At 51.3% G+C, this 25178-nt stretch overlaps 1 protein-coding gene across 4 annotated transcripts in view; it reads left to right on the top strand.

Moving 5' to 3' along the window:
- SEPTIN9 (septin 9) overlaps window positions 1-25178 on the top strand; it is a 129378-nt gene that overhangs the window by 29321 nt on the left and 74879 nt on the right. Inside the window, exon 1 of one of the 4 annotated variants that reach the window (XM_071764705.1) lies at window positions 6226-6460. The exons of 2 other annotated variants lie outside the window; for them this stretch is intronic. In XM_071764705.1, coding sequence (XP_071620806.1) covers window positions 6439-6460 — 22 coding nt within the window. In that variant the 5' untranslated portion in view covers window positions 6226-6438. Of the gene's footprint in view, window positions 1-6225; window positions 6461-6775; window positions 6885-25178 lie in introns of those variants that run through there. One more of the 4 variants, XM_071764701.1, reaches the window with a different exon arrangement.

Below are 25178 nucleotides of genomic sequence, written 5' to 3'. Positions count from 1 at the left end.
GTTTTTTATTTCTAGAAGTATAAATTTTATTATAACATTTCTGGTTGAAAGCATGTTATGATATTCAGAGAAGTGTCAGGCCTGGATGATTCTGCCACTAAATCAAAATAGGGTCATCTGCCCAGTTCTGGATTATCTTCACTCCCTCAGTGGATTGGCCCTTCTTCAGCAATGGGGACTGAAAGCCAGGCAAGCCCCTGGGGGTGTCCTCTGGCTGCACCACACCAAGCCAGGACCTCCCTGTTGGGTGGCACTACAGCAATGCAGTGAAATCCATGCAAAAAGAGCCCCTTGCTGCCCCACAGACAGCAGTATTTTGAAAATCCACGTGTTTAGGGCTTCACCTGGTGAAGGTGAAAGGAAGATCTCTGTTCTCAGGTGGTGTCTGCCCTCAGCACCAGACCAGCTCCTCCAATACCCAGGAACAGAGCTTTGCTTCTCCCCAGCCCGTGCTGCCTGGGCAAGATGTGCCCAGAATTTGTGCAGCTTTTCAGCTGCCTGCAGCAGCAGAGATGTGCAGGGAGCTGGGCTCCTGGGGCTCCTTGGGGCAAAGCTGCCCTGAAGAGAGTAGAGAGGAGAAGCCTGTAATACAAACTGTGCCTTGTCTTAACAAATAAGCCTGGAAAAAAAAAAAAAAAAAAAAGAAAAAAAGACGACTCCCAAAGGTGTTTGCAGGGACTGGTGCAGTCTTCCTTCCTTTAAACTACCTGCTTCTGAGATAGCCAGGTGGGGCTTGGAAACTTTGCTCCTTAGTGGATCCTTCTGCCAGGCAGGAGTTGTTGTAGTGACCTGCCCAAGAACAGGAGGGTGTAGAGCAAATGGCTGGTGTTCAAGAGAGAAAATACAATAATGAATAATCCAGTGGGAACCCAGCTTTCCTCCAGCTCAGTGAGGAATGAGCATGGACCTCCAGGTATGGAGTAACTCCCCTGTCTTAGGGACTCGAGTAGGAAGCTGGGTAAGAGCAAAGTGTTGTGAGGGCAAGATGGCTGGGAGGGAGGAGTCCTGGGAGGAAAATATAAGTGGAGGATTGTGGAAGAGTTAACATTTATTTGAGACTCCATGCAGTCTGCTGGGAGTGTGGGTGTCCAGTCCTCACCTCTGGCTCTGCACTGCCAGCTGCTGTTAATATTTCAGCACATGAGTGTTAAAGCACGAATAGAAAGCCTGGGGAGGATATGCAAGTGGTTTCCAGCAGTTTGAGGCTTTCAGGCAAAGAGATTGAGAGCCAGGAGCTTTCTTTAAAGACACATCTCTCCACGGGATGGGATGGAACAGAACAGACTCATGTAGGCATCATCTCAAGGGGCTGGCTGGGCTCGGGGCAGGAGCAGAGATGGTGCAGTCCCTGCTACAACTCTCATACATGATTCTGGGTGGTGATGACTCCTATGTCCCACTCGTGGTCTTTGTCTCAGGAAAAGTAATAACTCAGGAGGGTATTTGTTGAACAAATACAGGCTCCCACAAGAAATAATCAGGAAGGGTCAAAGCAGTGGCTGACAACAACTGCAAAGCAGCCAACAGCTGCCATCCAGCTCAGGGCAGCTCCATGTCTGCCCAGCTGGGAGAGGAGGGTGAAGAAACAAAAACTGGCAAAGAGTAAGGCAGCAGCATTCAGAGGGTACCTTGGGAAGAAGGGGATGTCCTTGGCTTTTTTCTTTTGTGAGTTGTTTTCGTGAGGAGAATTTTAGCCTTTGTTTTCTTCCCCATCCTCAAGGTTCATATAAATGTAAATCAAAGGTTCTTGGAGCACAGAGCCAGCAGAGGCTCAGGTACTGTCATTTGCTTGCTGGGTCCAGCCTGGGGTTAAATGGGACAGAGGGAGTATAATGGAGTAATACTTGATTGAACTGTTTGAGTCTGGACCTGTATTTCCTCATGTGAAAATATTTCACTGGACATAATTTAATTTAAGTTTGCTCTGCTCTGCCTCACAGCCCTCCCCCTCTGTACTCTCCTCCCAGCTTGCTGGTTATATAGACAGCTGAGCTTGTGAAACCACCAGCTGAATCTCCATTTTTCCTGCCTCTCCAGGCCCTGCAGGTCTTTGGCTGCTCTGCAGTTGGAACCTCTGATCCCTGCACGGACTTGCAGTGTTCCAGCTGGCTCAGCAGCATGGCTGGGGTCAGGAGGTGATACCTGGCAGGTTTGCTAAAAGCCTGGGAGAAGTGACTGGCTGTGCCCATGTGTGAACTAGGTAGAAAAGAAAAGAACTCTTTGGTTGGATGAAATGCCACAGGATCATAATCACAGCATAAACCTTGAGAGGCAGATGAGGATGAGGAATTGCAAATAGCTTCCCCCAGGGATCAGTGTTGGGCCCAGTTCTGTTCAATATCTTTATTAATGATTTAGATGAGGGGATTGAGTCCATCATCAGCAAATTCACAGATGACACCAAGCTGGGGGGAGTGTGGATCAGCTGGAAGGCAGGAGGGCTCTGCAGAGGGACCTGGACAGACTGGAGAGTTGGGCTGATCCCAACGGGATGAGGTTCAACATTCCAAGTGCTGGGTCCTGCACTTTGGCCACAACAACCCCATGGGGAGCTCCAGGCTGGGCACAGAGTGGCAGAAAGGGAGCTGGGAGTCTGGATTGCCAGGAAGCTGAAGAGGAGCCAGCAGTGTGCCCAGGTGGCCAAGAAGGCCAATGGCATCCTGGGCTGGCTCAGGAACAGCGTGGCCAGCAGGTCCAGGGAAGGGATTCTGCCCCTGTGCTCAGCCCTGGGGAGGCCACAGCTTGAGTCCTGTGTCCAGTTCTGGGCCCCTCAGCTCAGGAAGGAGATTGAGGTGCTGGAGCAGGTCCAGAGAAGAGCAAGGAGGCTGTGAAGGGATCCAGCACAAGTCCTGTGAGGAAGGGCTGAGGGAGCTGGGGGTGTTGAGGCTGGAGAAGAGGAGGCTCAGGGGAGACCTCATCACTCTCTCCAACTCCCTGAAAGGAGGTTGGAGCCAGGGGGGGGTTGGGCTCTTTTCCCAGGCAACTCTCAGCAAGACAAGAGGGCACAAGAGGTCTCAAGTTGTGCCAGGGGAGGTTTAGGTTGGACATTAGAAAGAATTTCTTTCTGGAGAGGGTGCTCAGCCATTGGAATGGGCTGCCCAGGGAAGGGGTGGATTCTCCATCCCTGGAGATATTTCAAAAGAGCCTGGATGTGGCACTCAGTGCCATGGGCTGGGAACCACGGGGGGAGTGGATCAAGGGTTGGACTTGGTGATCTCTGAGGTCCCTTCCAACCCAGCCAATTCTATGATTCTATGATCTGAATTCCTGGCAGGTGTCTGTACCATGGTGCTGCTTGCTCTGGCTGGTGACAGTGTCACTAGTCCTAAATCCCCTCCTGGCTGCTCACTGATGTTCTGGGCTCTGGGGCACATCTGTGGTTGGAGGTGACCTTGTGGTGTCTTCACAGCACCTTCCCTGCCCCTCTGGGTGTTGGTGCACAGCAAGAAGTTTATTGCTTAGCAAAAGGCTTGGGTGTTTCTGGGCTAGCCTAGGAGAGGTGTGTGAGAGAGAGAAAATTCCAACTGAGCCTGGAGCAGGCTTTGGTTTACTTTCTTTCATGTGATTTCCTTCCTAGCTTTCTCTGTACCTGGCAGTGCTTCCTGCTGGCTGCCACCAGTGGTAATGTTTAAACCTGCGAGGTGTGGGGCAAGGGAAAGTGAGCACCCTTGTACCAACCTCAGCAAGTGCAGGGCTGCAGCAGAGCAAGGCTCCAGCTTTATTTTAGCTTCTTGCTTGCAAATGGAAATTGAGTTTATCTTTATGGCAGATAGCAGAGGCTTCCTTAAAGTTGCTCCCACCTCTTCCCTCTACTCATGGCTTTGCCAAAAGACAGCCTTAGGGGGCCTGGAAGCCCCCACAAGACATACCCAGACCAGACAGGGGAGGATCTTATTTCTTCCCTCTCCAAACCCGAGTTGTGCTTGATTCCCCAACCCTTTTAAGGACAGCATTAGGAAATACAATATATATTATGTTTATACAGATCTGCACAAGTCACAGATGACCAAATACCCATTGAAATCAAAATCATTGACTCAAAACCCAAGGAGGGTGGGGACCTCCAGCCCTGTGAAGTGCAGGATGCTGGGGAGCACACCCCAATGCCCCAATTCTGTGCATGGCATGGCTCAGCACCCCCCATCACTGCTGCCTGTGGCAGTGACAGCACAGCTTCAAATGGAGACACACAACTGCACCTTTAGAGAGATTCCATTAAAATTTGCTCCAGGACTTGAAGTTTGAATGAAAGCATTGACCTGAAGGGTTTATGAATTTAAAGTTCAAGTGCATTAATCATCATTTGGATTCACTTCCCTGAGTGCCTCTCTGCCCTCCAAGAAATGATGCCTTTGCTTTGTCCCTCCCTTAGTCACCTGAGGGTTAAAGTGCACAGACTGAAAGGCTTGTGCTGCCCTCATCCCTTCTTCCTTTGCATTTACCTTCTCCCTTTTGTGATACTTCCCCTGAGGATTTTCCTTCCTCTCCATCAGAAGGATCTTGGCAATACAGGCTGCTCAGTGGTGGCAGTGCAGTGGATTTTGTGCTGCACGGGGCTGTGCAGCTCCCCTGGGTCCCTGCTTTGTGTTCAGCACCTTGGAGGTCTCAGACAGGAAACACAGTTTCATACAGTTCATGGGAAAATATTGCTTATTGTCCCCTCTCTGGTGCCTTAGGCACTGGCAGCAAGAACATGCAGAGATTTAATAGCAAACAGGAATTTGGGAAGGATTCTAAACCTCCCTGCCAAGGGAATAACCCACTGGGGATTTGAGAGAAACTTCCCTAAGGAATGGACTGTCCTGAGGCTGCCTCCCAGCAACTTGGGCAATCTGTTGATTGAAAGGTATTGAAAAGCAATGCAGGGTAGGTCCTGACTGTCCCAGCAGTCCCTGTGACACCTCCAGTCTTTGCTTGGCACTTTATTCATCCAGCCAACAAGCAATTTATCCTTCTGCCCATGCTATGGGGGTAGGTGCCAGGCTCTGTCACAGTTACCACACTTGGCATTTTTTCCACATGCACTCTTGAGTATTTGGGGGCAAAACGCATCCTGTGTCAGGTGCAGGATAGAGGAGGGTCCTGCCAGCACCCCTGGCCTGTGTAACAACCCTGCCCTCCCTGTCTGGGCTGCAGGGCCACAGCTGGGCTTGTTTGCCAGCTCTGGGGACAGAGCCTGTGCCCTCACATCTGGCTGGGTGACTCAGGCTCTGCACATCAATAGGAATTGGTGGTGGATGACACGGGAGGGCTGCGTGGGGTGGTTTGGGCAGTGCTGTGCCTGCAGGCACTGTCTCAGCAGAGGTGCTAACGTGATGTCCCTGCTGCCAGCCCTGGCCACTGCCCAAGTGGAAGTTTCCACGTGGGGCCAGCCCATCCCTGCAGCCCAATATCCCTCTGTCCCAGCCAGGGAGAGGAGGATTTGGCAACAGGCTCTGTGGGCTGCTCCGCTGCCTCTGTTACCCCTTGTGCCCTGCCCAGCACAGCAAAGGAAAAGTGATCTCAAATCCCACCTCTGCTCCGCTGTGGGACCAAGGAGAAGACCAGGAGCTTCTGTCCAGGACGGAAACTTTGAGTCTCGCTTTTGGGCTGGCTGCAGACAGAAATCCTCCCCTTCTCCTTCCTTTGCGGTGGGGGGGAAGGTGAAGCCGGGGCCGGGGCCGGCAGCCGAAGCTCTCCAGGGGCGGGTAAACATGTGCGGTGCTCGGGTCCTGCCTGGGAGCAGTAGCAGCAGCAGCCCGTGATGCTGTGCTTGGAATGAAGTCAGCCTTCATCAGCTGAATAGTTTATGCATGAATCGAAACTTCAGACCTGGCAGGGTGGGGGAAGAAGCAGGATCTGCGTGCTTTTTAAAATGCTGGAACCAAGGAAGGAGGAGGGGATAGAGGAAACGGGAGGAAAATAAGACTGGGGAAGCAGGGAGAGATTGGAGAAGCTGGATGAGCTGTTTGCTCTGTTATTGCGAGGAGCCAAGTTCCCCGAGCATCTCGTGGTGGATGTTAAGAGGGAGCTGTGGAGGCTGAAGAGTTTCCCTGGACACACTCATGCTGTAGCTTTAAGACTGCTTTACAGAGGACTTGGGATTTCCAGTGTTCCTGTGCCTGGTGGAGTATTACAGGGAGTTACGGGATTTTTTGGGTCATGCACCCCCTTTTTAGTTTTTCTCCCTTCTTTCTCTTCCTCTCTTACTCTTCATTTCAAAGAGACAAAGCTACTTCAGTTTGGAGCACAAACATATGATCAGCACATGGAAATGTGGTAATTTGGATGCATTCATGATTACAACAGATTGAAGAAATTAGACCAGACAAAGAGCTTTTTTTGGAAGAGGAGGAGGAGGAAGCAAGACAAGGAGGGAGGGAGAGTGGGGGAAAGAAGGGGGCGCCACCGAAAAAAGGGACGGCAGTGACACGCGGATGCTAAATATATCCCTTAGGAATGGAGAGGGACCGGATTTCAGGTAGGCTATTGATCTTCTATTGTGTTGTGTTCTGCCTCTGCCATCCTACCTTTCCAGCAGCGTCTACACTTTAAGAAGAGAAACACCCACATTCCGGGTGGATTTCAGCTGATTCTTTTTTTTTTTTTTTTTTTTTTTTTCCATCCTCCTGAGCCCTGGAGGACAGAAGGTGGTTGCAGCAGAAGCCGGGGGGCGGGAGGGTGGGGGGGAAGGGTGGAGGGACGAAGGGGGAAGCAGGGGGAGGAAAAGAAACTGCTCTCTAGGTCTGGATTTCATTTGAGTCTCTCTCTCCCCCCTCCTCTGCTCCCATGTGCTGCACGGCACGGGGGGATGAATGCTGAGCCTGTTAGCTCAGAGCTGCGAGTCGGGAAGAGGGAGGAAAATAACCCAGCTCTTGGCATGGAGACGCGTTTCTGCTCTGAAGGTTGGCTCCTGAGTTTGTGTGTGTGGTGTGGTTGAGCTTTCCCTGCTTGCCAAAGGATCTTCCCTCGGCTTTTGCCCTCCCATCCTGCCGGGCTGGGCAGGACCTGGCTGTCCTGCAGCCTTTCCTTGCCCAGTGCTGGAGCTGGAGGTGTCTGAGGACTCGGCGTGTGGGAGGATGGGGGGAGGATGAAGGGGGGGGGGTGACCATAGGAATTAATAATTCATTTTAGTTCTCCAGCTTCCTTGTAAATCCCACCTAATGTTTCGTGTTTGAGGGGTTCCAAAAACCGCTCCCAGGTACACGGAGCTGTTGGGGAGCGGTGTTGCAGTTCTGGGGTGGCCATGGCTGTTGCTGGCAGCAGGGACAGGGACAGGCAGGCTGCTGTCACCCTCGGGGCTCTCTCTCGCTCTCTCTCCGTGAGCGGACAGCCAGGATCAAAGAGGGAAAGCAAGGGAGGGGCTGTCTGTGCCCAAAGGAGCAGAGCCGGTGTGCTGCAGCCCCAGGGGGTGTTCCTCCTCCTGCCCCCATGGCAGGGCACAGCTTGTCCGGAGGCACCAGGCTGCTCCTCCTGGGCGTTCCCAGCCGGCTGCCGGGCATCGGCCCTGGGAGGGAAACCACAGAGATGAGAGGAAACACTCAAGCCAGGGTGGAGCGAAACTGTGGCCAGAGAAAACTGCTTTCATTGCTAGCCCATACCAGACCTGCTGGGATCCATCTGGGGATGTGCCAAGGGCACCCAGTGCCCTCGGAGAACTTACCTGCAGGAGCATCCTCTGCTCCCCAGGGCCTCTGGAGAGTGCAGATGGCAACTTCTCATCCCTCTCTCTCCATCCCTCTTGCTCATGCTTTCTCCTCTGGTTTGAGCCACTTCAAAGCATTCCTGAGAGCTGCAAGTAACTGAGAGCCTGGTGGGTGTTTCAGCAGCACAGAGCTTTGTGCTGGGTTGGTCCCACCATGGTTTGGCCTTTCACATCTCCTGTTACATTACCCAGCACGGGGTCTCCTTCTGTCTGAGCAGAGATGGCAAAGGGCTCTGTAAAGGGTTGCTGGTGAGAAAGGGGATCCCCTAGTGATGTGATCTGGGGCTCTTTGTTTCAAAAGAGTATCAGAGGTGCGATTTTCTCAACCCTTGAGCTGCACATTGTGCAAGGAGCACTGAGCCCTCGTGTCTGGGCTGTCACACACACACACAGACACACACACAGACACACAGAGTGTGCAGCACCCAGGGACAGGCAGGCAGCAGGGAGGATGCGGGGGGGGGGATGCTCACTGCCCTGGGCCCAGCCATAAATCAGCATGATGTGTGCCTTCATCCCAGATGTCTGTGTCTGGGAACCTGGTGTGGGGTGATGAACGTGGCTAGAGCAGGAGGGTTGTGTAGGACCCTGCAGCCCCACAGGATGTCTCAGTGGTGTTTCTGATACGTGGCTCTGGCATGAAATATGGGATGGGGAAATAGATGGGCTGAAGAGCACATCTCAGGTCTTCTCTGCAGGTCCCTGCTTGGAGGCAGGAAAATCTGCTCAGCTGGGGCAGTGACAGAGGGAATGCAAAACCCATGGAATGGTTTTGGTTGGGGAAAACCTTTAAGTTCATCAGTTCCAACTGTTAACCTAGTACAGGAGTGATGACAGAAGGCAACTGTGCTCAAGGAGATCTGTGCACAAAAGTGATACTGTCACCAGGTCACAGTGCTGGCTTCCAGGTCCATGATGCTGCATGGCCCTGCAGGATGAGCCATTTGACTCACTCTGGTCCTCCTGGGCTCACACCCAGCTGATGTGCTCCAAGGGTCTTGTGCTCTGGCCCCACCACACTGGTAGAGAGGAGCTCAGCCTGTCCTGGGCTCCCCCCTCCTGTGGCCATGTGGGCAGCAGGACAGCCAGGGCTTTAGTGACTGACTGAAAGATGACTCAGATGAAAGCAGATCTGTGCAATGCTGAGGGCAATATCCCAGTCACTGCTCTGGCCCCAAATATGCTTTTAATTAATACTCTGCTGTGGGTGGGAATAGCTGAGTCCTGAGCATGGGGCTGCTGGATGGGGGGAGGGCACCCCAGGGTGGGTGGGAATGGGGCCTGACCTCTTCTTTGAGGGCTGCTTTCCCACAGCTTCTGGACCTTGGCAGGTCCCTCAGGGTCTCCTCTGCCCAGGGATTGCTCAGGATTTCTTGCACACAGAGATATCCCCTAGCCAGGGTCCCATCTCTGGGATCATAAGCACCTTGTGCTTCAGGGGAAGGCATCGAAGGTGTGAGGTGATGCTGTAGGTCTGCTCGTGGTTCAGTGCCAGCTCAGGGGCAGGGAGGGTTCTCCTCAGTCTCTGTAACAAGGTACCAGTCTCAGGTGGTGGCTTTGGGTACTGGTATAAGAAACAACCTTGTAAAGCCTGCCAGTCCCTTTTAATCTGGTTAAATCATCTGTCACGCATTTCTGCAAGCTAATACTGCATGAAAAGCCCTAGTTCTTAATTAATTTGTTTCCAGGCATCCTTCTCTGATGGTTTTGGGGCCAGGGAGCTGTGCTGTGTTCCTCACATCTGCCCCTTCTCTCTGCCTTGCCAGATTGTTCTGGTGGCAGTGGCCTGGAGGTGGCTCTCCTGTCTTTCCCTAGCAGAAAGCTCTTTTGATTAGTCCAGATCTTTCTACAAAGCCATAATTGTTAATGCACTGGGGTCTCTTATGTCTCCTGAAATAAAAAGGAAGGGCCTGAAGCACCCTGGGCAGAAGGGTTTTGGTTGCTGCAATGTTGGAATGACAGGATGGGTTCAACAGTGATGGGAGAGAAGGTCTGATCTCCCAGGTAAATTATGAACCTCACCTTTGAAATTGCACTGAGAAAATTCAGTTTAGGAGTTAAGAAATGATGATGGTGATTGTAACACCTGAGTGCAGTGAGTGCCTGTGTCAGGCAGGGCCCAGCAACTGGGAGTGCTGGAGATGCTTGCAAGCTGCTGAGCTCCAGAGAGAAGGAAGAACTGTTTATTAAGCCATTGATGATCATTCTTAATTGGCCAGTTATCTATCCACTCTGGATATGTTGGTATGTGCATATTCATAGTTTAACATGGCTTTTACATCATACTATGCACCTAAGTTGTCTGAGCAGCAAGGAGACAGCAGTGGAGCTTGGAGTGGCCCTGCAGACAGCAGCTCTCAGATTAAATACAGCCAGGTAGGGTATTTTCAGGAGCCTCAGAGCCACCTGGGAAGTACTATGTTCCTGGATTGAGCAGCAGGAAAAAAAGTAGCAACCCTGCATGTGAGTGCTGGAGATGCAAAAGGTTGCTGGGAGGGAATGTGCTTGTTTCTTCCTTTTTTAAAAAAATCAATGTTAAGTCTTAAAATGTGAGGGGTTGGGGTTACCTCTGTTTATCTAGCTTTTCTCTCTCAGTTTTCTTGGTGTCCCTATTATTCCTAAGCAATGGCAGATAAAACCCTGCTTCTAGCAGCTATATCCCTTCTTTCTTTCACCGGGCATTTTTCTTTTCCCTCTGGCTTGCAGCACATCTTGCACGTGGGGCACCAGATTGGGCTTTTACTGTCTGGGTGGTTCTACCTCCTATTAAATCCCTCTGCATTCGTCTAGCCCTTCCACTCAAAGACACCTTCCTGTCTGTCCTGCCTTCACTGGGGGCTGCTGGGCTGTCCTTAGCCCTCCCTTCTGTTCTCAGTCTCCCACTGCTCATGTCCCTGCCTGATGCTGAGCCCCATGCTTTGCTGCTCTGTGGGATTGGCTTGCATGCCATGCTCTGTAAAAACTACCTGCAACTTTTTTCACCCAGATGTTCTGTAGTAACCTTTGAAATTGCAGGTTTTGGCTCATGTAATAGTAGGTGCAGGCACTGTCCCAGGGAAGGGTTTGGGTTTCAGGAGGCTGCAGCGTGGGCTCTGCAGACATTTGTGTTTGCAGTGTGCTCCTTGCTGCTCCCAGCCTGCTCTTGGCTGTTTCCTCCTGCCTGGCCAGTGGATGCATTCCCCCAGTTGTCTGAGGCACGTCAAGGTATGAAGCATTATCCATTTCCTGATGTCTGCTCTTAAATCTGCTGGAATTCCTGCTCTTCTCCGTTAAATCCAATCCCGTTGTGGGGCACAACTCATCTCTCATCTGACAGCACAGGTAAACCCTTCCTGACACTGCTCTGTTCCACCCAGGAGCTCCAGTGCTGCCTGCCCTCTTGCTTGGTGCTTTGCTGGATGAGTTGGAGTCTCCCAGCAGAGTGATTCCCATGCTGCTGGGGTGAGGGAGGACGTTTCTCATGCAAGTCAGGGTGCTTCCAAGGTCCAGCATACCATAATGCTGAGTAGGAGCAAGTACGTAGCTGGGGAAGTATGTCTGGGTCAACACATGTCTTGTGTTGCCTTAATGATCTCAGAAGCACAGGATCTATGTCCTGTTGGCTTCTCCAGGCAGTGCTTGCAGCTGTAACTAATGGACAGAGTAATTTGTTAGAGAGCAGCAATGTCTCGTTCTGTAAACACTGCAGGCAGGCTGAGGCTCTGAGGCTGGACCCCGACATCCCACAGACAGCCAGGAAGGGCCTGACAGGCTCTGTGTCTTGTGGTAGGAGCAGTCTTATACCTGAGAAAACTGAGGTGAAATTTCTTTCTTTCTCAAATTTACAGATTTTCTGTAAGTCCTTGGGAAAAGGCATTTGTGGTCCCACTACCCTTTGATTTGGGGCCGGGATCGGTGCTCAGGTCTCTGAGCTGAAGCTCTCTGGAGGCAAAGAGGGGGTTGCAGCAGTGGCTGCCTGGGGGAAGGGGGCTCCCAAGTGCAGCTGGAAGCTTGGAGCTGTTCTGAGGCTGCAACAAAAGCAGCTGTGAGTGTCTGAATGGGCTGGGGGGGAGATCTGAAGCTGTTCTACCCAAACTACTCTCAACAGCTGATGGAGACAGCATCATTTGCCTATATGCCTAACCAGTGGAAAACAACCCCTTTACAGTGATTTTTTTTTTTTGGTTAATGCCTACTGCTTCTTCCTAATGGCTTCTCTATGCAAGAGCAGCTTCCTTCCTATGCATGAGCACTGAAAATTCATTTCCCTGTGGTTGTCTCTGCTCTGGCTCTCCTGTAGCACTTCAGGTTGTTTTTATATCTCTCTGTCCTGTGCTAGCAGCTGCACCTCCAGCACAGGGAGGCTGTGAGCCCTTGCTGTGGGATGGAGCTGCTGTTTGAGTGGCAGGTGAAGTGAAACGTGCAAAAGAGTGAGAGGGTGCTGATGCCAAGAGTGGTGTTAAAGAAATACAAATGACTCTGTTTTGTGGCTTGGGGGAGAGCAGGCATGATTTTACAGGTGAATAAAATGCATACATTTTACAAGCAATAATCAAGTGATGAACTTGAAAGTGGATTTTTTCATGAAGTTATAGAATGGCCCAGGTTGGAAGGGACCTTAAAAGATCACCTGGTCCAGCCATCTGTAGGAAAGGGATCCCAGATGAGGTTACCTAGCACGATGTCCAGTTGCATCTTGAAAACCTTCAGCATGTCCATTGGTCAGGTTGTTTCAGTGACTGATTCTCTCTCTTGTATCAAAATTAAGATAGGTTTATTTATTCATTTGTTTATTTACCTTGGCCTGATCTGTGAGTGCTCCAGAAGTTCCTTGCTGCTTTGTTAGCCATTGGAGGGGGGGATGAGATCCTTGCATAAGGAGCATCCTGGTTGGTTTCCCCCAGCTACCTGAATACCTCTATGCAGTAGGTACCTGCTGGTGCCAGGTGACTGAAATCTTTGGACTGACTTTGCAGTGGGGGTCAGCTTGCATTTCAGGTGAGGTTATCAGCAGCTGCACCCCAGCAATCTCCATCACTGGTTTCCAGTGGGAGAAAGACTGGATATCACCATCCCCAGAGACTTCAGCCTTAAATCTCTAGGACTCTGAGGAGTCTTGAGGTCCCAGTGGCTCATTCCCATCCCAGGGGTGCCCATGGGCAGGGCTGACCCCCAGTCCCAAGGACAGCTCAGGGATGCTCAGCCTCAGGAAGCGGCGACGCTGAGATTCCCAGGAGAAGTGGGGGGGCTGCCCAGCGGTGCCCTCGGTGGGCAAGAAGGGTCGGGGGTGGGCTGGGTGCTGCCTGTGTCCCTGCCAACCCCCAGCCTCGGGGGTGCCGGTACCACTGGGTGGCGGTGTCCCCTTCCCGGCCGCGATGGAGCCGAACCTGGGGCCGGGATGGTGGGGACAGGGAGCTGCCGACCTGCCCCAAACCTCTGCCCGCAGTCGTACAGCTCATCCCCTGTCCCGGCGCTTCCCGGTCCCCCGGCGCTCCCATCCCCACCGGGAATCCGCTTGAGACCCCCCGAAAACAGGCGGCGGGGCCGCGGTTGTGTCGGGCTGTAAAAAAGCAGATGAGTGCCTGGGCTTGCAGGAGGGGGTGGTGAATTCCAACGTGTGCGTGTACCGAGGGGTTTTATTCGTCGAAAATAGGTGTTTCTCAGTGTGTAAAAATACCCGAGTGCCCCTCTCCTAAACAGATGGGCTTTTTGGCACAGCTTTTATCTACCAATGGGTCAGGATTTTATCTGCACCGGGAGGGAACCATCTCGTGGCAAATAGAAGCTGGGCTGCCCGAGTCCTTTTCCTGCTCTTCCACTGAATCACTCTGTATCCTTGTGTAAATCTTTTAACACGTGTGCTCTAACTTCCTATATGGAAAATGAGGTAGATGCTTTCCGCTTTTCATTGGCACTTCAGGATCCTCTGCTAGACAGCTGCAAGGGATTTGTCATGATAAAGCTGGGAATTTGACCCCTCTGAGCTGCCGGCACTCCCGTGCAGGGCTGGGATGAGGCTCGCTACGGGGTGGAGGCAATAGCTCCCTCTAATCTGGGATGCGGGGCTGGGGATTGCTGAACATCAGGCTGGAGACACAGATCATTCTCACTGGATCCATGTCTGCTGGGGATTATGGGCCAAACAGCAAGAATATGGGATTTATTCCCAGATTGTGATGTCTGTTCCTCTGTCACCACGGGCATGGCAAGTGTGGGCAGAGCTCCTTCTGAAGGGACTTGGTGCTGAGTGGTGTAAAACCACCTGCCAGTGCCATGTTCACACCTAAGAGCACTACCAAAAACCAGCTCCATGTCTCTGTGCCACACATCAGCAAGAGCCATCTCACTCTTCTCCATTCACTGGGCAGATGGAAGGGCACGAACCCTGTTTGTCCTCTCCTGTTGTCTTCTGCTAGTGATCTTCAGCTGAATTCTTTAATCAAGGATGAAGCTGCCACTCCAGAAATGCTGACCAGGAGGGCTCATGTTTTAAGTGTTCACTGATGGATCAGGTTACAGGCAAAACAGGCAGCCTTGAGAGCAGAGTCCAGGAAGGGGTGGTCTTCAGCACCTAAAATATTTGCCATGTCTTTTCTCTCTCATGGTCTTCTCTCCATCCAAGTGGAGAACTGGTCAAACCCAACTTCAGCTGCCTAAAAAGGGCTGATTGGCATCTGTATTGACTGCTGCTCTCCAGGGAAGGGGGACCTGTTGGAAACTGCCACTGTTTTTGAGCAGCTGGTTAGTTTTGGGGGTGGTGTTTTTATTTTTTTTTTTTTTTCCAGAAAACGTGAAAAATTCCCAATGGGTGGAGAGGGAAAGTGAACTATGGAAACTGTGTGACTTGTGCTCTCCGTTGAAACACACCCTGGGGAAGGCATATCCTCTGTAGGAGGAACAGGAGTGCTGGCCATGAACCAGGAAACCCTTTCCTCCCCATGCAGCAGGAGCACTGAAAGGGTGTTCCTGGTTCTCCTTCTCATGCCTTTTCACCCCTTGGGACAAGCACTGGAGTTGTCTGTTTGAGTGTGTGTTGTGCTTCAGGGCTTTCTCCCCTTTAGTCATCAGGTTTTTTTCCATCAGACCGGTGTTACTGGTAGTGCTGGGCTCTGCACTTGACTTATTCCCTCTTTGTGCTGTGAGAACACGGGGGATGTTGCTGAGTCTGGAGTAATCCCCTCAGCACTGCCTGAGCTACAGGGCAAATAATATGGCAAGTGGTGTGTTGGGGGGGTCTTTGTTAGGCTCACACTGGCTGTACTGAAGCTGGTTGGTAAAACTGGCCTCTTCTCTCAGAGCTGATCCCCAAATCAAAACCCACCCCTGGTGTCCTCTGCTCCCTTCTGTGGATGCTCTGCAGCCCCCTTGTCATCTCGAGGCTGCTCTGAGGTGTGGCCCTTCTGCTGCAGCTGAGGAGGAAACGGAACCTTGCTCTGTACAGAGGCAAGAAGGGGACAGTGAGTGTGTGGGGGATGGAAGGGTGGAGGAAGGGGGTGTGCAGCAGCAGGAGAGCCAGAGGGATTTTGGTCATCGGGGCTGAAGAGCTGAGAGGAAACTTCCAGGACAGGAGCATTGCAGACCCCAAAAAAGACCCCAGAAAAGGTGGAGTATTTTGGAGGAAAGTGCCTGAGAGGTAGAGGGAGGGTATCTGGAGGGCTGTACAGCAGCAGGGGTGGGGACTCAGTCTGAGCTCTCCTTTTCTTGGCCTGATGCCTTCCTCCCCCTCCTCTCCCTATGCACGGCGTTTCCTCTTGCAGGCCCCCAGAAACCCAGACTCTGCTCCATCTCTGGTAAAGCTCACACTTGCCTGCTTGCCCAAACTTTGCTCCTGCATAGCATGAGGAGGTTTGTTTTGCTGCTGGTTACCCTCAGAGCAGTGCAGATCCCTCTGTGAATCCAAACAATGGGCAAAGAGCGCGAGCCCCGTTTTTCTGCGTGTTCATCGTACAGCACTAAGTAGCCACCAAAGCCGAGCCATTTATTTATTTTTCTTTGATAAACCCCCTCTTGTACAAGGCCACATGTTCTCTTGGTGGCTGCCAGCACACTGTTTCTGGTCAGAGCACCTCTGTGCCCTGGCAGCAGCCAGCACAGCATCAATCATGGGAAATCCGGTTCTGTATCCCACGTACTGTTCAAAGGCACCTTGGTTGCACTCAGGACGTTCTGCTGACAGATTTTCCCATGAAATAAAAAGTGCCAGCTGTTGACATACAAATGGATCCAGAGAGCAAGCTTTTACCATGAAATTTCACTGCTGCTAGCTTCAAATCAAGGATAGCTTTAGGGGGCAGAAGTTGTCTGAACTTTACCAGAAGTTCACGTTATGTTTGGAGTTGAAATTCAGGTTGCTGCTTCTCCCAGCTATGATACCTGCATCCCTTCAGGAGCTGATGCACAGTCCCTTGTGGCCAAAAGGACCAACAGGAGCAGGACTGCTCCCTAACTGCCTTTGGCCACCTGGGAGGAGCCCTCTGAGTTAGCTGAACTGTCTGTCGTGCTTCCTTCTCTCTTTAAGCACTCGTAAGGAGTTGCATGAAGCCCTGTGGGTCAGCAGTGTCTGTGGGATGGGCAGAGTATGGCAGGGTGTTTGAGGATGGCAAAGATGGTGCATGAGGTTTGGAGGCATCACCTCCACTTGAAGCCCACGTTCCCACATGTTCTACTGTTCCCACCTGGCTGAGGTCCTTAGCTCCCAGGGACTGTCACATGTGTCCCTCTGATTGCTTTAGGTCTTTGCTCTCAGGTTCCTCACTTGCCTCTTCATTGCCTCTTGAGTGGTTTAGGTCTCTTTCTTGTCTTGAGGAAAGTAAATTAATATCAAGGGCTGCCAGTATCTGCAAAGCCACTCTGAGACCAACTGTTGCTCACAAGTGAGTTGATTTTTTTTAAGCAGATATGTCAAGATCCATCATCAAAATAACCTGTCAAAAAATATCCCCTTCATAGCCCTCTTGTTCATATGGCATCAGCTTAAACAATAAAACCAGCCTGGCTTTCAGTCCTTTTCCTGGTCTGGAAAAGAAACTGCTTTAAAAAAACCCCAAGAAACCTGGTGTATTCCAGCAGAGGTGCAGCATTGGCTCTGCAGGGAGCTGCTCTCTCTCAGGAAGCACTGGAAGTGCTCGTTTGGATTTAATACCTTGCTGAGCAGCTCTATCTGTCCTGAACAGGAACATCTTACATTGTAAGGACTTTGCTGTTTTCCATTAAATAGGAAGCTGCCCTTTTAGCATGAAGAGTTAAGGACAGATTCTTGACTCACGTGAGCTGTCAGAGCTCCACCAGTTCCAGCAGCTGAACGCATATTCCTTTGCAATCCTGCTGTGCTTGGCGTTTTTCTAGAGTTATATAAACATCCCTGGTTTATGGATGGGGCCAGGACATGCTATCTGCAAACTGCTGACAGTCCCTTGCAAGATGCAGAGCTGCACCAGAAGCTTTGGCAGCCTCTTGGGGTTGGGGGAGGAGGAGGGATGGTGGGAGGCACCTCGGGCAGAGCAAAGCCATCAGGGTCCTGCTGTGGGGTGTGTGCTGTGGTTCCAGGTCTGCCCAGTGTCTGCTGCTGAGTTGGTTGGGAGCTGATTCAGACACAGAAAAGAGGCTGGAGGCAGCAGTGCTGGAGTACCTGTGCAGCAAAGGTCATCCTCAAGAGTTGTGACTTGCTTGCTTGGTTCTCATCTCCTTGTGCTTCCCTAAACCGCTGCTGTGGATGGGATTTCCCATCGGCTGGGGATGCTGCAAGAGATGGAGCTGCACAGCTTCAGCCCCACCAGCAGGTTTTTCTCTCTAGGCAGGCGTAGGAGTGGAGGTTTATCTGTGTGCTGGCAGGCAAAGGAGGATGCCACACCTCTGGGAGCTTCTGGGGGCTGGGTGGAGTGGAAAAGTGGAGAAGCAGGATGTGGGCTTCGAGGAGCTGAGTTGCATGGGTTTGCCTTGAATCCAGGACACTTAGGGATTTTCAGGGGCCCTGGGGGAGGAAAGTAGCAATAAATCTGTGTCATGAATACCAGTCCGTTGCCCTTCCAGTGATTTTTGACATGCTGTGCTATTCTGACAACAAATACAGCAACAGCCTGTAATCCACTGGGCCTTTTCTTGGCTCTCGAGCTGAGAAAGGGCTCACACCAAGTGAGCTTGGCTGCAAGGAGCTTCCAGCTCTGGGCGTGAAGGTCAGAGGGGAAAGGAAGAAGCACAGATAATATGTTGTGGGGCTTCTTCATCGCCAGACTGAGAGATTTTGTTGTCCTTAAAGCTGAGCTTTAGGAAGCTTGCAGGGTGGTGCTGTGGCTGCTGTTATGGAACCTTCTAATGTTGCAGCTCCAGGAGAGCTGCATTGGCTCTCAGGAGAAGAACCTACAGGAAACTCAGGCAAATGCCTGACAGGTCTAACTGCTGGGGCTGGAAATTCATTGTTGGGTGACTGGTGTGGGCTCAGAAGCCCTTGTGATAAAAGAAAGCTATCTAGATACCCAGTTTGTCTCTGGATGTGTCTGAAAGATAGAGTTACCATCAAGTGAAAAATCAGGAGAGGTAATGAGATGCAAAGGGTTCCTTGTCTTTGGGGTGGGAAACTTCTCAGGAAGGCCCAGACAGTGTAGAACATGTAGAACTGTGTCTGGCCTGGGATGCTTCTCCCTGGAAGATGCCCAGACCATTCCCTGCTAACTGTCCTTCTGCTGCAAAACCTAACAAACTGACCCTGTGTCCTTCCCACCTCCCATCAGACCTTTCCAGGCAAAACCCAGGCTGTGCCTTGGTGTGGAGGTGCTGTGGCTGCTTCCTGTTGCTGTTTCCTTACAAGATGAGGTTTTTGTTTCATTTTATTCCTTTGTCAGCCTTTTTTTTTTTTTTCTTGAGTTAGCTAGAAGATTGCTAGAAGGAAATTCTGCATTCAAAATGCCTTTTTAATGCCTAATTTAGGAAATGAAAGAGAATTGTTTGAGAGAACCACTCTGCCTCTGAGTAACACGTTCTGCTGAGGGTGTGTGGAGGGAGCCTGCCTGGTTCTCAGGATGGGGATGGGTTGGCTTTGCATTCTCAAGTTTGCAGATGCTCAACATATCTGGCAGGGGAGAACTGGGCTGGACTATTTGCCTTCTGTAGTGACTGGAAGCAATCCAGGCTGCCAGTTCCGCCAAGCTCATCCTGCGGTTTAGTGGATAATACGGATCCTTGTTCAACTCCCACGCTTCTGTGTCTTGCAAGGGAAGAGTTTGCCAACCTTGCACCGTGCAGGGATCTCAGTTCATCACTGTGGAAGGCAGCATGAATATTCATTGTGCTGTGGAGTGCTGGATCCATGGTTTTAATAAAATGTTTGTTATTACGCAGGAATGACCGTGAAAATCACGGCAGGTTGTAGCTGCTCAGCATGTGTGAATGGTGTAGGGTGGTAGCTGAGTAGCTGAATGGTGTAGGGTGGTAGCAGTAACTGAGGGGGAAGAGTTGTTCCTTGGAACTGAGCAGAGTGTCTCCACAAGTGCACTTAGAGGGGTTTGACTGCTGACATTGTCATCTTCTCTGCCAGGATGAGTGTGTGTCTGTGTTCTTGTGTGGTTGTGAAGCTGACTGGAGTCAATGCAAGGTTGACTGAGCTCAGAGACCAGGAGCTACACAAACCTGCATTTTTCTCAAGCAATCAGCAAAGCTGCTGAACGATGCAAATTGAAGTGACAGCCAAGTCAAGACTGATCAGCTGGAGATGAGCCTGCAGGCTTTATTCTGGGACTGCACCAACGTGACTAAAAGGAAATCCAGGTGTCCCAAACCTAATGCTATCCTCAGAAAACCAAGGGCAATCTGATTCTCTTGCTAATGAGCAACTTGGTGTGGCTGGTGAGGCTGTTCCTTGTCCCCAGAGCAGAGCTGGGACAGCCCTTCTCCAAGAGGTGCAGAGGGGATGTGGTGTTCAGGAGGGTTTCTATGAGCAAAAGCTGGTGTTGGCTTCTGGTGTTAGAATGTCCCCCAGGCTCTCTGCCCTGAGAGACAACAGGGGGTAAATCTGTCCCCTGGATAGGGTGAAGAAATGGATCTTCATGTCTGAGAGTTAGTTTCAGATGAGTCTCATCAAAGCTGTGAAACCCTGGAGCTTTCAGCCATGTCTGCCACGAGGGTCCTGTAGCTGGATGGCACTGCTGGCCCCACCTCTGTGTTAAACTGACCAAGGTGGTCAGTGAAGCCAGGAGGGAGCTTTAACCAAAGGACAGCACAGAACAGAGTGGAATTTGCAAGCAAGCCCTGCAATTCTGCCTGCACTCTGCCTCACCTAAATGGGTGGATATAGAGAAGATAGATGAGGTGAGCAGGTTTTGGTATGAATGTGGCTGGCAGTGGACACAGATCATGGATTAAACACGTGTGTTGTAAGAAAGGGGCTTTCTTGAGGCAGACAGAGAGCCCTCCTGTTGCTGTGCAGCCTTATTCATCTCCAGCTCTGATGCTCACATCATTATCAATATGTTTATGTGAAGCTTGGCTGCAAAATGGCTCATCACCCTCAAGTTTTTTCAAACAAGTCTGTGGCTTTGCTAAATACTCCTTTGATTGTGCTGCCAGGGGCTCTCCCAGAGGCCAGAGAAGGAGGTGGCCTGTTTAGCAACAGTGAAATCTGGATTGGAGGATCAAGTCCCATGTGTCTTAAATCTGCCTGCAGTCTGGCAAGAGACCAAGTGGGCACCTCTTTCCCCAAGTAATTGACTGCATATGTGCAAATCAGCCTTGAGCTGCTTCCCCAGTGCCTGGCTCAGCAGAGCTGCATGTGAGAATGTCTCTGCCTCTCCTGCCTGAAAACCTTGCTGGGCTCCAGGGGATGGTGAGGATGGGGCCAGCCCAGCCCTGCTTCTGCATTGGGTCACCATCCATGCCTCTGAGCTTGCACCCTGGGCCCTTAGCACTTCTCTGCCATGTATGGAATAGCTTAGCCCTCCACCTGGCAGGCAACTCTCTCCCAAGTTACAAGAAAGTGTTGTGGGGAAATCTGGTTTGGAAACTACCTCCAGAGATGTCCCTGGCAGGGGATGTGCAGCCTTGCAGCTGGTGGCAATGGTGTCCATCTGCAGAGGGACTGAGTGCTCCTTCTTCTTGTGGGAAGGTGGTCTTGGTGTGTCAAGGCACGTGTCCCTGCAGAGGAGAGCTCCCCAAGAGCCTGGGTGCTGGGTCGAGGCAAAAGGGCTGTTTTCTTTGCCTCAGGAATGCTGTCAGGTCATTGAATCAACCAAACTGGGGACAATGTGGTGCAGGGGAACTTTTCTGGTGGGTGGGAGGGAAGGAAGGGATGCAATGACAGAGCTCAGGTTTATTCCTTTGTGTTGGTCTGCCCAGGATTACTTGTCTGGGAATAACAGTATCTCTAAGTTTACAGACACTGCCAGACCCTTCTGAACAAGAAAGGCTGGTGCCTCATGCATGCAGCACTTTCCTCCTGCCATTCCTTTATAAGGAAAAAACATTTCAGATTCTGTTTCTACCTTATTTTAACTTTTCCTAAACAAGAGCAGTTTAATTCTGTCAGTGGAACATCTAGTCCAACGTTGCCTGACCCGGTGTGGTTATTACGGGCACCAGTGCTGCAACTTAAGATGAATTATTAACAAAAAATCAGCATGGTGAGGCTGAGTGAGCAGAGAGAGCCTGTCTGGAGTCTGAGGGGGTAAAGGGGAGGGAGCACCTCGTGAACTTTTGGTTGTGGCTCAGCTCAGAGCAGCAGTGGCCGCATCTCATGAGAAGGGGAATTTGGGCTTGGCTACAGAGGTTCTGGGTGCAAAGAGAGGAGAGGCTGTGTGTGGGTGGAGGTGAAACAGCCCTTTCTGACACTGTCAGGGAGCAGATCTAGCTCTGCTCTTTCTGGACATTTGGACTCTGCAGCCCTCGTTTAAACCCAGAAGGGGCAGAGCTGATTGCCTGGCAGGGGGGGGCTGTGTCCCACACTGATGGCAATGAGGATGCTTCTGAAGTGTCCCTGAGTTTCTCCCTGTTCCAGGACCCTGAAACCCCATCTCCAGGGTTTTACTGTCTGTACTTGTAGAGAGGATTTCTAGTGGGGGAGATTCTGTCCCCCTCATACTGCTTGCTGGAAATCTCCTCCTCTCCTGCCTGGCTTGGTTCCATCTCTCAGGGGGCTGGTGCTCTGCCCCCTGCACACTCGCAGGCCCCTTTCCCATTTAGGGCAAACTCTGGATATCCCTTGCTTTCCATCTGCTTGCAGCACATCTGACTTCTGTTTATTTATTTTTTATCATCTGTTGTTTCCAGAGGCTGAATTCCCCAGCATCCCCCAGCCACATGTGCTGGTTGCAGCTCCTGGGGAGAGGTGGCTCTTGGAAAGCTTGTGCTGGGGCAGACAGGGATGGGGGAAGCCTGAGTGTTGTCCTGCCCTGGATGAGTCTGGGTGTTGAGAGCCTTTTCTAGAAGGCAGAGTGAGTCTGAGGGTGGTGGGGACATCAGGTTTCTCGTGCAGCAATCATTTTATCTCAGGAGGAACAAGTGCCCTGCAGCAGAGAGCCCACAGGGGGATGTGGATGGGCAAGAGCTGGGGCAAACAAAGGTGACTGAGCCCATGGAAGGGAGATTCAAAGGAAAGCCCCCTAAAAGCTTGCATGTTGAATCAGGGGTGACTTGTTGTGTTGGTTTTATTTGTTTTTATTTGTTTGTTTTATTGTTTTGGGGTTTTGGTTTTTTTTTTGTTGTTGTTTGTTTGTTTGTTTGAATTTTAAATCCAGCTTTTTAGATCAACTGTGCAAGTTCTGCATCTGTAGATGATGTGGGTGCTGAGCTGCTGGTGTGCTGGGAGATGATGGGTGCCCAGGTCAGGGGGGGCTTTGGGGTTCCTTTTTGCCCTGACCTGTTTTTCCAGCAGGAGAGGTGACTCCCAGGCTTCCTCCTGGATTTGGGGTAGATCCTTTGGACGCAGAGTTCAGGGTTGCTGGTTTAGGGCTGCCCAGCACAGCTCAGCTCGGGCACTCTGGAGCCAGTGGGATTATACTGGGATCTGGTTAGTGGGGATTACCTTGGTTGCGTGGTTTGTGTGAGCCTGAGTGAGTTGTAGTAAAGTTTTTGAGAGGACAATTTAATGATTTAACCCCCAAAGCAGCCCTTGCCCTTGCTGTAGGCAAAGGGTCCCTCCTTGGCTCCAGGCTGCCCCATCTCTTTCACATTTAGACTCCCCAATTCCAGGAGTTTTTTAACAGCACCAATTTTGCCTATTTTTCTTTATGTGCCTGTGTTGAACCTGCAAATGCCTGCAGTGGAGCTGAAGGCAAGGTCCCACGGCCAGACCATCACAGGGTGATACCAGGGGCACCCAAATTCCCATCCACATGGATACAGGAGTGCACATCCCCTGGATTTAGGCAGCTGTGCCTGTTCACTTGTGCACCCTTTCCATCCCAACGTGGTGGAGCTGGAGCACAGGGGAAGCTGCCAGTGGTGCTCAGTGCTGCATGGACACCAACCACCACACCCTGGCATTGCTGCTGGCAGTGTCACTGGCATTTATGAAAGCTTTTGAAAGGAAAGTTGTGTTCATTCTTCGTCTCCTTCCTTTCAGTCTGCCCTTGTGTCCTTCTCCTTCTGTGTGGTGAGCTCCTGTGCTGCACAGAGGAAGCTGAGTGGGTGTGGGGCTGCAGCTCCATCTGGGAATTGTTCTTATCAGACTGGTTTGTGTCAAAAAAGAATAATACTAATAAAACCTTTCATGGTCAGCAGGGAGATGGGGAGGTACAACTGCTCCCAAGGCCTGACCTGCAGCTTGTGTGGAGCTTCCCAAGACTTTATAGGGTGTTTTAGGGTCCCTGTGCTGCAGCAGACGCTGTTGCACACCTGAAATATCTCTGAGGAACAGGGAGAAATGACTGGGGGCTGGCACAGAGAGTGCAAGCTGTTGGAAAGGGCTCTCTGAGAAGCAAAGTAGGAGTATAAGAAAAGCAAGTTTCCTGCCATGAGCTGGTATATTTATGACTGGAAATTTTGGGGTTGAAAAGGTTGAGAGCAGGCAGCTGGGAGAGCAGCAGAGGCAGTGGCTGTTAAAGCTGCTTTCCTGGCTCACACCTGCTCTGCAGCAGGGCTGAGAGGGTCTCGTGGGGACACAGTGTCCCTGTGTGATGGGACAGGGATGGTCAGCACAGGAGGGGTGAGGGTTGGTGCCCAGGGCATCTGGGGGGGTGTGGGATGCAGTGGGATTGGCAGCTGTGGAGCTGCAGGGGGTGGGAGCCCCAGTGTGCCTGCTGCCTCCCTTTGGTCTGCAGGGATGGACTTTCCAGCCCTGCCTTGGACACCACATGAAAATGAGAGATGCACATCTGGAAGCAGAGAGCAGCACTGCCAGCTTATTTATTCCTGCAAATTCTACCTGACTGGGGAGTGCTGGGAAGTTTGCAGCAATGGGAATGGCCTCTTTCTAAGGGGTTCAGTATTCTGGCTGACCCTCATCTCCCCTTTTTCTTTTTCCCTGCAACTACCATAGCATGCAGGAAGTGGAACTGGGGCAAAGCTTTCCCTACCTTGAGGAACAGGCAGTGAAGTTTCTTCTGGAGTCAGATGTACCCTCAGCCACGAGGGAAAGCTTTGCAGTGTGCTGTGCTGTCTGTGTTAAACTCATTAGAGGATGAGCAAGGTTTCTGAAGCCTCTTGTTTCTCTCAAAATATCTGTGGTGCCCTGCAGTTCTGGGGTTTCAGCCTGTTTTGGTCTTAATACTAAAATGTAGTCATTAATAATTCATGTGGTTTTTTTTAATAATTCAAATAATTAAGTCTGATTTCTGCTTTGGTCCTAACTACACCTCCCAGTTTCTTAGGGAAGTCTGACCTGAAATTAAATGAGAAGAACCATGGCACAAATCTGAGTTCATTTTAACTGTGTGAAGTTCAAGCAGATGCAGTTTCTAACCCTCTTTCCATTTCTTTCCCCTGCAAGCATCCCTTGCTGCTTAACCAGCACCAGGGAGCTGTGTTTTCCTGTCCAGGAACCAGGGCTGCTAGTTCACTCTGTCAGTGTGGTGGGATGTCCCTGGACCTCCTGTCCTCCTGGGAACACCAGGAGGGATGGGGCTTGTGTGATGTGCTGGGCTTGGGATGGGGTTTCCCTTTCCAGACTCCGGAAGCATCAAGCTTGTCCCAATCATACACATCACTGTGGGAATGAGCAAACTGCTTGGTGGAGTTGATGGGGCTCTGAGCACACAGGGGGGGTCTGTGGGGAGCAGAGCTGGGTCCTCCCAGCCCAGCCATGTGCTTCTGGGTCCTGGGCATCCTGGCACCCACAGCATCCTGGAACTGGGCAGGCACTGGGACTGGGTGTCTGGTTTGAATCCTATTTCAGAGCTGGTGTAAACCCAGAGTGATTTTATCGGTCCCCAGGGAGGCAGGGGAGGTGTTGGGCACCATCAAGAATGTGCCTACATGGGGTGCTGGGAAGTCTCATCTGTTTTTGAATCAGCAGGGGGAGAGGATGGATGCTGGTCCTCCACTTGCCTTGCTCAGTGTGACAACGTGTGATGAATTCCCTTGTCCTGTTTGA

The sequence above is a fragment of the Heliangelus exortis genome, chromosome 20 (genome assembly GCF_036169615.1).
Source record: "Heliangelus exortis chromosome 20, bHelExo1.hap1, whole genome shotgun sequence".
NCBI lineage: Eukaryota > Metazoa > Chordata > Aves > Apodiformes > Trochilidae > Heliangelus > Heliangelus exortis.
This window is presented reverse-complemented; position numbering and strand designations above follow the sequence as displayed.